The sequence below is a fragment of the Protopterus annectens genome, chromosome 1.part2 (assembly GCF_019279795.1).
Source record: "Protopterus annectens isolate FY-2018-M chromosome 1.part2, PAN1.0, whole genome shotgun sequence".
Taxonomy (NCBI): Eukaryota; Metazoa; Chordata; order Ceratodontiformes; family Protopteridae; genus Protopterus; species Protopterus annectens.
Genome location: NC_056727.1, coordinates 88,718,781 through 88,731,500, shown reverse-complemented (window position 1 = coordinate 88,731,500; position 12,720 = coordinate 88,718,781). Strand labels below are relative to the sequence as shown.

General features: G+C 39.8%; 1 protein-coding gene across 1 annotated transcript in view; it reads right to left on the bottom strand.

Annotated features, from left to right (window-relative positions):
* Positions 1-12,720, bottom strand: part of PAPOLG (poly(A) polymerase gamma) — a gene marked incomplete in the record, with an annotated part of 1,229,485 nt that overhangs the window by 1,144,864 nt on the left and 71,901 nt on the right. Inside the window, 2 exon segments of the mRNA XM_044054963.1 lie at positions 8,359-8,479; positions 8,558-8,630. Of these exon segments, the coding sequence (XP_043910898.1) occupies positions 8,359-8,479; positions 8,558-8,630 (194 nt within the window).

Below are 12,720 nucleotides of genomic sequence, written 5' to 3'. Positions count from 1 at the left end.
AGCAAAATCTGAGGGTAATGCTACTCAATGCTAGAAGTCTAAACCTCAAAATGCACTCACTCAAGACGCTCCTTAAAATGGAGAACACTGACATTTGTGCAGTGACAAGAGACCTGGTTTCAAGGCTCCAGAAAGCACCCCTGCATTACCAGGCTATAATTCATACCGTACATTTCGGCCACCTAACCTGGACTGAAACACTAAAAGGCGGAGGCGTGTCCATATTCATTAAGGATATCCACACCTCCAGGCTAGTTCCTCAGCATAATGCATCCGAGATTATCCAAGTGCAACTAACTCTGGGCAAGACTGCGATCCAAACTGTAGCTTGCTACAGATGCCCCACCATGCCCCAGGATTCCCACTCCTCATTTCTTCATACACTGGAAAATATTAGGGTACAACCTAACACCCTAATAAATGGGCAATTTCAACTAACCCACCATTAACTGGGAAAACTACTCGTGTACCAACTCTTTTGCTCAACGTTTTCTGGAATTCATAAATTCCAACGCCTTGGATCAACTTATCCACACCCTCAACAGGGGCAGCAATATCCTAGACCAGGTCATTACCAACATGGGTAACCGGTGATCCACACCAGAGGTCAATTCCTCATTGGTCAGATCCGACCACAAGCTAATCAACCTAGACATACACATCCCACCCCCACCCCCCATTAAGGAAATGTCCGCAAAAAATTTCTTCAAAGCCAACTTCACGCTTCTTAAGACAGAAGTGGCAAACTTCACGACACCCATGCAAACGGACAATAGAAGTACGACTGCTGAATCCTACACAAATACACTTTATAAGCACTTACATGAGTGCCTGGATCGTGCAATACCTAACAGAACCAAGATGCTATCCTCTAAAAAAAGGAAGGCAATCTGGTGGTCCCCTGCCATAAACAAATTCTGCAACAGAAGAAAGAAACTGCTGCAAAAAGAGAGTAAAATCCCATGACTGGAGTAACTCCCTGGTCAGCCTCAGTAAAAAGCTGAGATCCCTCATAAATTCCTCCAAAGCTAGTTCCGAAAACAAAATTGCCACTGATTCTAAAGATAACTACAAGGCATTCTATAGCTACGTCAAGAATCTCAATGGCAACACTCAGATCTGCTCTGAGTTACAGCACAATTGCACTAAATATACAGAACCAACTGATATTGCCAACATCCTGGCAGATCGGTTCAATGCTAACTTTACCCCCCTCTCACCCCCTAAAGGGCCCATATCTACACCAGAAGAATGCAAAGTTCCTGTAATCATGGCTGCACAGGTAAAAAACACAATCTCGAAAGCCAAGAATACAGCATCCATGGGACTTGACAGCATCACAGGCTGCGTTCTACACCAACTACAGAGCGAACTGGCACCCCACCTAAGTATCATGTTCAATCATAGCCTCACCTCAGGCTTTGTGCCCACTGAATGGTGCACAGCGATGGTTATCCCACTCCACAAAGGGGGAGCCACCATGGACCCCAGGAACTACCACCCCATTAGCCTGACGAGCCTGGTCTGCAAGGCTATGGAACGTATCATCATGAAACTTATAAACAATGACATTGGTAATCTCCAAACTCTGGACCCCACCCATTTGGCAGATCATGCCTCCTAAACATGATAGACTTCTTTGGAGTGGTCACCAAATCCATAGATGAGGGTAAGGTGGTTCTAGATCCCGCCAAGGCTTTCAACACCATCCCCCACTCTGGAATTATAGATAAACTCACAAATCTAGGTATAAATCTCTATGTCAAAAGATGGGTTGCCAACTGGCTCACTGACAGAACCCACACTGTGAAAGTAGCAGACTCCAAATCCAACTTCAGACCAGTGACAAGTGGAGTACCACAGGGTTCAGTCCTAGGTCCTCTCCTGTTTGGTATCTACTTCTCTGAATTACAGGCCAACACAGAAGGTCTTTGGATAAAGTTCACAGATGACTGCAAACTAGCAGCCATAATCAAAACTCCTAACGATGTGGACATCCTACGAAAGGGCCTCACTGAGATAGATGACTGGTGTCAAAGCCATGGCCTCCAGCTCAATGCCAAAAAGTGCATTGTCATCCCTTTTGGCAAAAACTCTATACCAATGAACTACCACATACCCGGTAGTCTACTTAACACCAAAATTGTGATGAGACCTTGGGACACAGGTAGACAGTAGTCTCTCCTTTGATAATCACATCGCCACAGTAGTCAGGAAATCCTTCTACATGGCACACCTCATCACAAAAGGTTTCTCATCCAGGAAAAAAAAGAGGTCATTGTTCCCCTCTACTCAACACTCATTAGACCCATTATAGAGTACAACGCCCCTTTTGGTATGCACCTCACAAGACATCTACAACTGGAAAGGCCAAAGAAATACTTCACAAAGAGGATTACCAACCTTAAACAGATGCCCTACGCAGACAGTCTCAAAAAAACTCCAGCTTTACTCCATCGCATATCGCCTACTCAGAGGCGATTTCTGCCTAACTTACAAAGCTATGTCAAAACCAAAGCTGTTGGACATGCTCCACTTAAAGAAATCCCAATCCCTCCAAGCTACATGCTCTAGGGACCTAAATATTGTCACCACAATAAACAGAACATGCTGGCAGTATAGATTCCTGCCCCAGAGACTTTCCATACTCTGGAACAAACTACCTATCTATATCAAACAAAGCTCCTCATTAGCACTCCATGAAAAATCTTGAGGATTGGATGATTCACCCTGGAATCACTTCTGTGGCTCTGCTCGACAGGGGCACAGGAAAATCATTTTCTTGGGTGGCAAAAGCCAGGGTACCTTTGGCTAGACTTATATACGCCCTAGGGCCAATAGCCTAGTACCTACCTATGAACCTAACATTAAAGATTGAAACAATACTAATTTCATGAACTTTAATCATACTTTGACTAAGGAAAGGGGTCCATTCCAGTCATGGTTTTAGACCAAAAGACTTGGAGAAAGTTGGAGAAAATTTTCAGGCAGTAGCGTACACATCTTCTAAAGCAGACAGGATACAAGGAATGGGCATAGGTTCTGGAAAATCCTTCCTTAACTCGTGTTACTTTGAGGGACTGAGAAACCTCAATGTTCTCCCACTGAAAACACTGGCATATTCTAGCAAGTCTCAGAAAGAACCCCCACAGGAAGAATCAGAAACTGAGCTCTCTGAATCAGAAAATGAGGGCAAAATCTTGAAACTGTCTCTGCACATTCCTGCTCAGATTCAGAATCTTGAATCTTTTCAGGAAAAGAGATGCCTCTTTCTCTTTTATGAGAAACTACACAAGGAGGATCAATAGCCTGAGGTAGTCCCAGTGAACTACTTCTATCCAAAGAAGTTTGAGGAGTATATACATTTTTTTTGACAGAAAAAATGGGGCCAACAGTGTTACTAATGGCAGCCACTGTTTCCCCAGGAATAGGCTAAGCATTCTGATATAACAGGGAAACCTTCCTTGTTCCCTCTTCCAGAACAGATAAGTGTGTCACTTCCTTGCCCGCCCACTAAGGAGACTCCAACAGCCGCAGAGGGTGCGGCTAACCCCTAGTCAACAGTGGATGTAGGTACTACATCAGTGGGATTCGGGATAAATGATGAGTGGTCTGATGTACAACAAATACCCTCAGCAGAGTCCCCCCTTCTTGTGGCTGAGGCAAATTGCTAACTGTGATGGCAAAGGCTACTTGATTAATTTTCTTTTTTGTGGCTGGAAGAAGGAACAGTGGGACAGACAACCTGTTCCATTGTCAAGTTGAAAATAGTACCTCTTTCCCAAGGATGATCAGCAGCAAATGCTGATATAACTACCGCTCCACAGAAATGACTAACAGAAAAAAAAAAAAAAGAGGGAAAAAAAAGCACTTTCAAAGACTTCTGCAGTCCCACAAAAGAAAATTAAATAATTTCTCCACACAAAATATGTTATTAGTTAGTTTACACTACTTTAAAACGGACAGAAAAAAACAAGTGCGCCATTTAAAAAGTATGTTACAGTCTCAAGATAGTCTGTCGAAAGACAACACTCTTAGCTTTAAAATAACTTTCCTGAAGAGGAAAGTATCAGTAAATATTAGAAAATTAAAGTTCTTTCCTCAAAGGTACTTATTCCCACAACAAAGGAAAGCACAAGCTAACCATCAAGCCTTAAAAGCCTTAGAGAAGCATACTATTTTGCAACAGTAAAGCTCTGAAGGGCTTCATACTCTAACTTGTCTTTTAGTCACCTCATTTCAAGCTACTTAGTTTGGGCATGTGGAAAGTGCCCTGAAGTTTTGGAAGCTGGCCGATTGTTGTACCCTTGGCAGGATATAAATTGTATAGCAAAGGCTGCTGCAGCACTGATCAATATGATCATCATCTACAGTTGCCTAGGCCAGAAGGGAAGTCACTACCAATATCTTGAGGGATTCCTTCTGAATCTTCAAAAGTATCCCGAGTATTAGTGGAAAGGGTGGAAAAAGCAAACAAGATTTTTTTTCCTTTGTGGGGGGAAAAAAGCTCTTTGAATTGAGATGTCTAGTTGACATCACAGGAACACAGTTCTATGTGAAGCAGTCAAGAAAGACTTCTGAATCTTATTTTGAAATCCCAGCTTATATAAAAGAGAGATCTCACCTGAGAGAGAGATTCCTGAAACTTTGAAAGAGACTCTGTAAAGATAAGCAAATCATCTAAATATGGAAAAATGTGGATACCCTGTAATCTGCAATGAGCTAGAACTGGAGCTAAGCACTATGTGAGTTTGGAAATTAATAGTTGTAAAGGTCAAAGTGGAAGAATATATCTTCTTACCCCTAATCAAGAGCTCTGCTGTCTTAATCATTAGGAGCTGAATTAAAAGATGGAACAAAACAAACTCTAGCAGGTTTATCAGCAAGGAAATATATAGCAGAGGGATTTTTGTAAAGGTACTTGTGAGAATATGGGCACTTTCAAAACCTGTACAACTTTTCAGGGGGCTGTTGGCTGAGACTAGGGACATACAGGCAACTCTGACGGCACTCTCCAAAGCTTCTAAGAGCGATACAAAATATTTCATTTTTGCTATTATGTCACCAAAGCAGATTTCCTCAATGGGAGAGTCGCAGGATAATTATTCACCTTCTATTTTTACAACTTTATCTATTCAGCTGATCAAATTACTCCCCTCATTCCACTGGCCTCTTTTGTATTCCTCATATTGCCCTTTATCGGTCCATTAAACTCTTCCTTACTTATCTCATAATACTAACCTTCTTCCTTAATCAGACCACAAAACCTTGTGCATTCTCTCAGTATGAATTATATTAATGGTTAATTCCATACAAAGCTTCTCCATTGTGAAATGTTATTTGGTTTATTTTATTGTTTTCATGTTAAGTATTACATATAATAATTGGAACTTTTCTGTTCAGGCCTCCAATAAAAAGGGGAGTTTCATGGCCTAGCTGGACCATACTGGGAAACAGATTAAATAAATTAAATTAATAAAACAATCCTCTGCCTCAGATTCATATGCAGTGGGAGAAGGAATATGGAAAGCATAATCAAGTCCCTCAATGCTGGAGTTAGAAAAATCCTCTTTAGAAGAGGAAAGAATTTGTTTCCTCTTAAGAGACGTGGAAGAAGCACGCAAGGACTGAATGGCTTTAAACAGCCCTTTAGCAAAATTATACCAAATCTCCTTGCTTCCTTTCTGAGAAGGGAGGGTAGAAAGAGAGGGTATGGGTTTGTTTTTCTGTGAAAATTCCTTTGGAGTATTCAGATATATGGGCATCAAGATTGAAACCGTAGGGCTAATTTCCATTACAAAACCCTGGTGGATACCTTCCCTAGGCCTCATAAAATAATCCCTGGTTCTCCCATCCCATCTGACTTTGTTGGAAGAACAGGCTGAACAATGTACAAGCCATAGTGATCGCCAAAGTGGTCATGCTAGACAAGTGAGAAAAAGCACACTGATGGGTTCAGGACAGCAAATGTCCTTTGGCAAAGTTCTCAGCCACAGACCTATGAGAGGTGATTGTATGGTTACTGTCATTCATCACTCAACTTTTCTTCAGTTGAGGGGAAAGGTCCACCACAGAGGAAGACTGTCATGTCCTTTCATGCAAAGTACTGAATACGTCTATTCTTGAAAATATGAGTGAACAAATGACAAATTGAACACAACCTAACATTATGTTTAGCCCCACCAAACAAAATACACAGCTATAGTGGAAGGAGTCTTTGTAGGGAATTTGTCTCTCAACTACATTTTCCTTTTTTGACAGACAATTACCCGAAAACTTAAGAAAATAGGAAGCGTTCCCAACAGGGTTATTATATGCTCATAGACAATGTGCTTAAGCCAACCTCACAATCACAAAAAATATGATGCTGAAAGTCTGCATATGAGGACTAGGCACAGTTTTGATGTGTCTGTACATTCCTTATACTAGCATTTCCTCTCCTGCCAAAAGCTGCCATATGGTGAGTGAAGAAGGATCCTGAAGCTTGGTCAGATATGTGGCATCCTAAACTGAGAAGAAATACCCAACCAAGGGCCCATCACGGAGGGCTATAGATTTTGATCCACATTTACTTGAAGGTTGTCAGGTGTTACTACCATGACACCAATTTTTTTTTTTTTTTTTTTAGACAGGATACGGTGGAGATGGATACTTTTCTGTAGTGAATACCATGGTTAAGAGGAGACCTCTTAAATACAGCCATCCATGCCTATTAAACATAAGTGGTTACCTCACTAGCACCTTTTAGAAAGTGAAGTAGAATGAAGTCATCTGCAGACTGAATTGCACAAGAAAGGGAGTCTGCCTCCAATTCTCACCTTTGGGGATGAAAATGATTAACAGAAATATTGTACCATGTCCAGGAAATGAAAAAAAAAATGATCCAGACTTAGTAAGATATGTCCGGTTACTATCCAGCAGTAACTTAACATTAAGCTGCTGCTTTGTTACCTCTGTGCTGTCAGAACTATTAAAATAGTTCTTTACCCGCAATGACAAAATGGATTAAGGCAGAATTGGAAGAAACCAAATCAGAATAACTAAAAACACGGTCTAAAATAAGCTCAGATCTGCATTCTGTTTCAACATTAATTAAAGACATTTAAAAAAGTTATAAATCCTATTGCCAGACAAAAAAAAATCTGCTTATATTTACCAAAGGTCTATCACTTGTACAAACCACACACTAGCCATATTAAACAAAGCAAGCAAGCTTAGTAGTTTAGCTGCCACGGGTGAACTTGTGTCCTACTGTATTATCCTGTGCGCCATATTAATACTGCAGGCACAAAGTAGAATGCCTGCCAGAACTCATGAGATACCTTGTAGAAACTATAATGAAAAAAATATAAAATTGTTTTGGAAACTAAAGCAGAGTAGAGAAAACACTTCACAGTAGCAAATTAAGTGTTGAGCATGCCTCAATCTAAATTCAACTATTTAGATTTCAAAATGTTAATGGATGCAAACACTATGGGAAGGGTAAAGACTTTGGATTCTGGCCAAATGAAACACGACTGGCAAGGTAGTACTCATGTGAAAGGACTACAGTGGCGATATCCATGATGCAAAAAAATTTAAGAGCTTGCTTCTGTCCGAGGTCATGGTAATATCATTACTGTCACAGCTGGTGTCAACTAAAAATTTTGTGAGCTGACTGCTGTCTGACTTGCAACATGAATGGGTATCTGGTGGATACCTACCCTAGCCCTCAGATAAAATATACTGATCTGGGATTAACCAGTGACCTGGGTACAGAAACAGCTGTCAAGAAAAAGAAAGATGAGGGGGGGATTGGTTGCTTGGATAATGATGGCTCTCAGGTATGCTGCTATACTGAGACTCAATGGATGTTAGTTTTAAGAACATAGCATAACAGCCTGAGTGGCAGGAAAGTTCTGCAGCCAGAAAAAGCGTGTGTATGAAAGCACGTATCTGCCACTCTGGATAGTACTGCAGGGCCTTTACTTCCGCAGGTGTATACATCTAAGCCATGGGGGGAGGAAGTATGGTTCAAAGACTTCAGATCCCATGTAGGATGACTGTCACAGCTTAACTTTCAGCTCCTCCTTCCCATTGTCCTTGAACATTAGACAGGAACATTGGAATAAATAGGCAATGGAGGAAGGGGCTAGCTGGTTAACAGAGAAGATAAAAATGGGCACCTGGCAATTTCAATTAACTAAAGTGATCCAGAATCATCATCCTGGTCAAGGAGGCATGACCAGCACTGTAGGGAAGGAAACAAAAGCAGTCTTTTTTTTTTTTTTTTTTTTTTTTATATATATATAAAGTAAAGACAAGAAAATGGACAGAAATACAGGTTACACAGGAGAATGAGAGAGACAATAAATATACCTTGTTTAAATTCTTCTACTATTACAGCTCGTGTTGAAGTCGACACATTGTAAGTGGAATTTTGTTGAGGATATGCTGGTGTGATAATAGGCATCAGGTGGAAACGATCAGCAGGATTTACCTATAAAATTAAAATAATTTTCATTTATTCATTTTTTTAAACAAATGGAAAAATTATTGACAATTATGTAAAACATACACGTGGGTCCCAAACTGGCAGGTTTAGGTTGCTGTCTTCCGGCTGTTTCAACAGTACTGGATTTGGCCAATCCCTAAAATCATAAAAATAAAATACTTTGGAATATTTAAACAGTATTTGTCAGAGTACACAAACATTAATTCCTGTCAATAGTATCATGCCAGATTACAACGTATTCCTTTAAAAAATGCAAATCCCCAAAAAGCAGCAACTCACTCAGACAATAAGCATTCTACTTTAACTATTCTAAGAAAATAAAAGGCTAATGATTCTGGTACACCCAGTCCCAAACATCAATACCTCCCCCCTCCCCTATGTGTCAAGGCAATCTGTCTGCAGTTTTCTGTGTGCAATTACAGAATACTAAATTTCAGAAGGCTAGTTATGTGAGAAATTTGGCCTCAAATGACAGTGGATTGTCTCAGTCTCTGATAGTTTAGCGTCTTTCAAGACAACACCATACTTTTGGAAATATATCTTCAGACTGAATGATGTGGCCAGTTATGTAGGCCATTATTTTAGGAGGAAAAAGTGATGCAATGCAAGCTTGTCCAATATTCTGAATGGATAGTTAGGCCTGATGCAACAAAAAATGGTTAAAAAAATCTCTATGCTGGAAGAGAAATGGCATTTCCTCAAGCCCCTCCATAAATCAAACAAAAATAATCTTGAAGCAGACCCAAATTGGAGTTGTTGTGTCAGCCCACCATGTTTGGGTCACTGGTGTCAAATTAGATTTTTCAGTCTTCTTAGTTTGCCTCATACAAATTTCATGTAATGTGACAAGTCTCTCTATAAGGGCCATTATCTTGCACATAATTAACTCTTTACAAGGGTCATAGGTTAAGTACTAGGCAATCAGTCTGCAGACAAATTACAGGCATAGCAAAAAAAAAAAAAAAAAATTGAAAGTTCCATCCAGCCTCAAGGACAGCAGGACAAGATAGACCAGGGAATAATTTGAAACTGCCCAGCCAATCATTTAGGTTTACCTTCAAGGTAACAAGGGTGTTACTCTGTTTGACATTTAGTGGAAAGCTGTTTGAGAGGAGATGGATATATTGGGATTTGTATAGATCACGCAAAAGTGTCTTATTTGCTGATGGTTTAGTTCCTTTAGCTGGGTATTTGGGGTACCATTTATTCTGTGAATGAATAGGTTAAAAATGAGTGAATCTTTCATGGCTCAAAAGGCTAGACACAAATCTCCACAGCAGAGTTTATGAGAGACTAAGAGACAAGGCTGTCAATCTGTCCAGACCACTGATCTTTTTGTCATGAATCTCTGAGCTCTTTCAAGTTGAGTGATGGCTTTAGACAAATACATACCAAAAGGTGCATTACAATCATTAATGGGTCTAATTAAATCAATAATGGGTCTAATGAAATGCAAGGAGAATTAAGACTTGCTTTGCTCAAGTGGGTATGCTTTTGGAAATTAGATGAACCAGAGAGAAAACTTTTCAAACTACTTCAGAGACACGATGGTTGACCAATAAAGAATAGTCAACAAGAGTGGTTAGATCCCCTCATGACAGTATCTGATGGAGGGGCTGTCACCTACATGGTATTAACGCTTTGTTTATCAAAATGAACTATGCTATATTGTTCACATTTAATTTGAGATCATTGCCCTTCTTTACATGGGCTTACCAGTGTCTGAGCAATTGCAAAATCAGTGAAAGATCAACTAATACCCAGTTTAAAAGTCATCTGCAGACTTGGATAACTATAGGCCAGAAGTGTGGATCAGAAGGCCTAAGAAATAGATGCCAAATAGGAGAGGGCTCAAAAATGAGCCCTATGGCACAATGGCAGCATTTTTACTTTCGTATGTTGCACCTCCAACCACAAGGGTTCTGTTAGACAGCCAGTTAGCTGTTCACTCTACAACATAAGGATTTATATTTACAATTCTGTCCACAATGGCCAGATGAAAAATAGTGTCATGCTCCTCGGCCAGATCCAGATATGCTACATGTACTTTGAAACAGTAAATTAATGAGGTTAAAGTGGCAGGACCTTCCTTTGTAAAAGCCAAATTGAGGAGGCTCCTGGGTTAAATGATTTCTAATGTCTAGAGGAATGAGGTGTGAGAAAATACACTCCATAATTTTATATAGGAGGCTAGTTAGACTAACAGGTACATAGTTACTAGATACACTGGTTGGACCACCCTTATACAATGACATTACAATGGCTCTATTTACAAGGCTTCAGGAATGTAACCAGTGGAAAGGATTATATTAGAGAGATTAAGTAGGGGTTCAGAAAGGCCATATTTGGCACGCAGTCAGGCAACCTGGTATACTCTCATGACAAATGGATGGTGTGCCCCTAGCTTTTGTAAGGGCAAATAGAATTTGTTCCACAGTAATTAATGAGAGTGGCTGGGATTGTGGAATAGCAGTATATGTGGGTGGAGTAAGATTTGTGCTAACTTTGTCAGCTAGGATGTATGCTATTTCCCTTGGGTCAGAGTGAGAATAGTTATTGCTGACTAGCTTTCAGCACTGTTGATTGTTATTTTCCCAACATAGTTGTAACAATATATGAAGTTATTTTTCATCATTTTTATTAGACTGTTAAAACAAAAGAACATCAACATGGAGTGGGAGGTTGACATAATGGTTAAGGTGTTTACCTTGTAGACACAAGGTGCAGGGTTTGATTCTCGCATGGGGTAACTGGCTAGGTTTAAAATGGCCCATAAGGGCAATTAGCCTAGTACTAATTTATGAACCTATGAACATCAAGAACGTACAGTTGTGCAACTAAATTTCCATATCAGCATCTGTACTAATAAATTACTGTTGCTGTAGCCTAAGGTGTATGGGCTTTATCCTGCTAGCATATGACCATGCGCCTGCTTTCAAAAATTACAGGGCACCTTCCAAGCACCATAACTACTGAGAGTGTCACAAGAGACTCTTAAAAGCAGCAGTTAGGGCACCAAAAACTTCAGAGCTTTCCTACCTCAGAAAGAGAAGCTTGAGTCCTGAAAGGAGCATATTAGGATAGAAAAAAAGATATTGCTCATCACTGCTATATACAACTTAGATCAGATGAATTTCTGACATTGGTGAATGCACTCATCTCATTTTAACTTCTATACCATGCTTTACACTATATCAGCTTAAATCTAGTTTTCTTATTTTTAATAAGAATGCAGAGAGATCCATGACATGGATCTTAAGTTCTGACAATGATCTACTTTAATAGTTTGTATGCTAATATAGAGTAATTGTGCTGGTACAACTGTTTTTTCCTTCTGATGTTTTAACACAAGGATGCATATATGTATGCCTCCATACCTTGACAAGAAGTTATAAAAGAAACAAGGAGAATGGTCAGGCAGGGGACATCTACTGCAACAGTAATCCACCATATGGTAATTTCACTTCGACATCTCAGCTATGGTCAATATTCGATCACTACTACAGTAGTCTAAGCTGCATGGGTAGATGATCAAATCATAGGATTATAAAGGGCAGAGGAGGATTTAAGAATCCAGGAATTCCAAGAGGACAGTCCCAGCAAAGTTTATTCTGGGATCTGGAAAATGATTCTACTTCATAATACTTTGTGAATGTAGGTACAAAGGGCCAAGATGCACTCTCTAGAATATTCAAGAGTCCACAATTTTTAAAAAGCAATAGAAGCCAAAGCCCTGGTAAAGTGAGCTCTGATCCTACCTGGAAGTGACTTATGGTGGGAATACCAGAAAGAAATAACACGAGACAACCATTGAGAAATTCTCTGCTTTGACACTGGTTATCCTTTTCTTCTTGCCTTCATAAGAAACAAATAGCCGATTGTCCTTCCTAAAAGATTTAGTTTTGTCCAAATAGTATCTGAGCTGCCTGTGGGCATCAATAGAATGTGAGATTTTGTTTCTACCTTGTTTTTAGGTTCTGGAAATAATATAGTGAAATTAACAGCTTGTTCATGGTAAACTCTGAAATAACTAAGCATTAGGATTTTTTTCTCAAATAACCCCATTCTTGTGGAAACAGATGACTCAACATAACAGCTTGCAACACAGATGCTCACTGCTCTGATTGTTGTAAGAAGCGCAACAACTTTCAAAATCAAGAACTTCAAATCAAGCTGATGAGCTGGTTCAAATGGAAGTGCAAGTTCTTGAAGCACAAAGTAAAGAT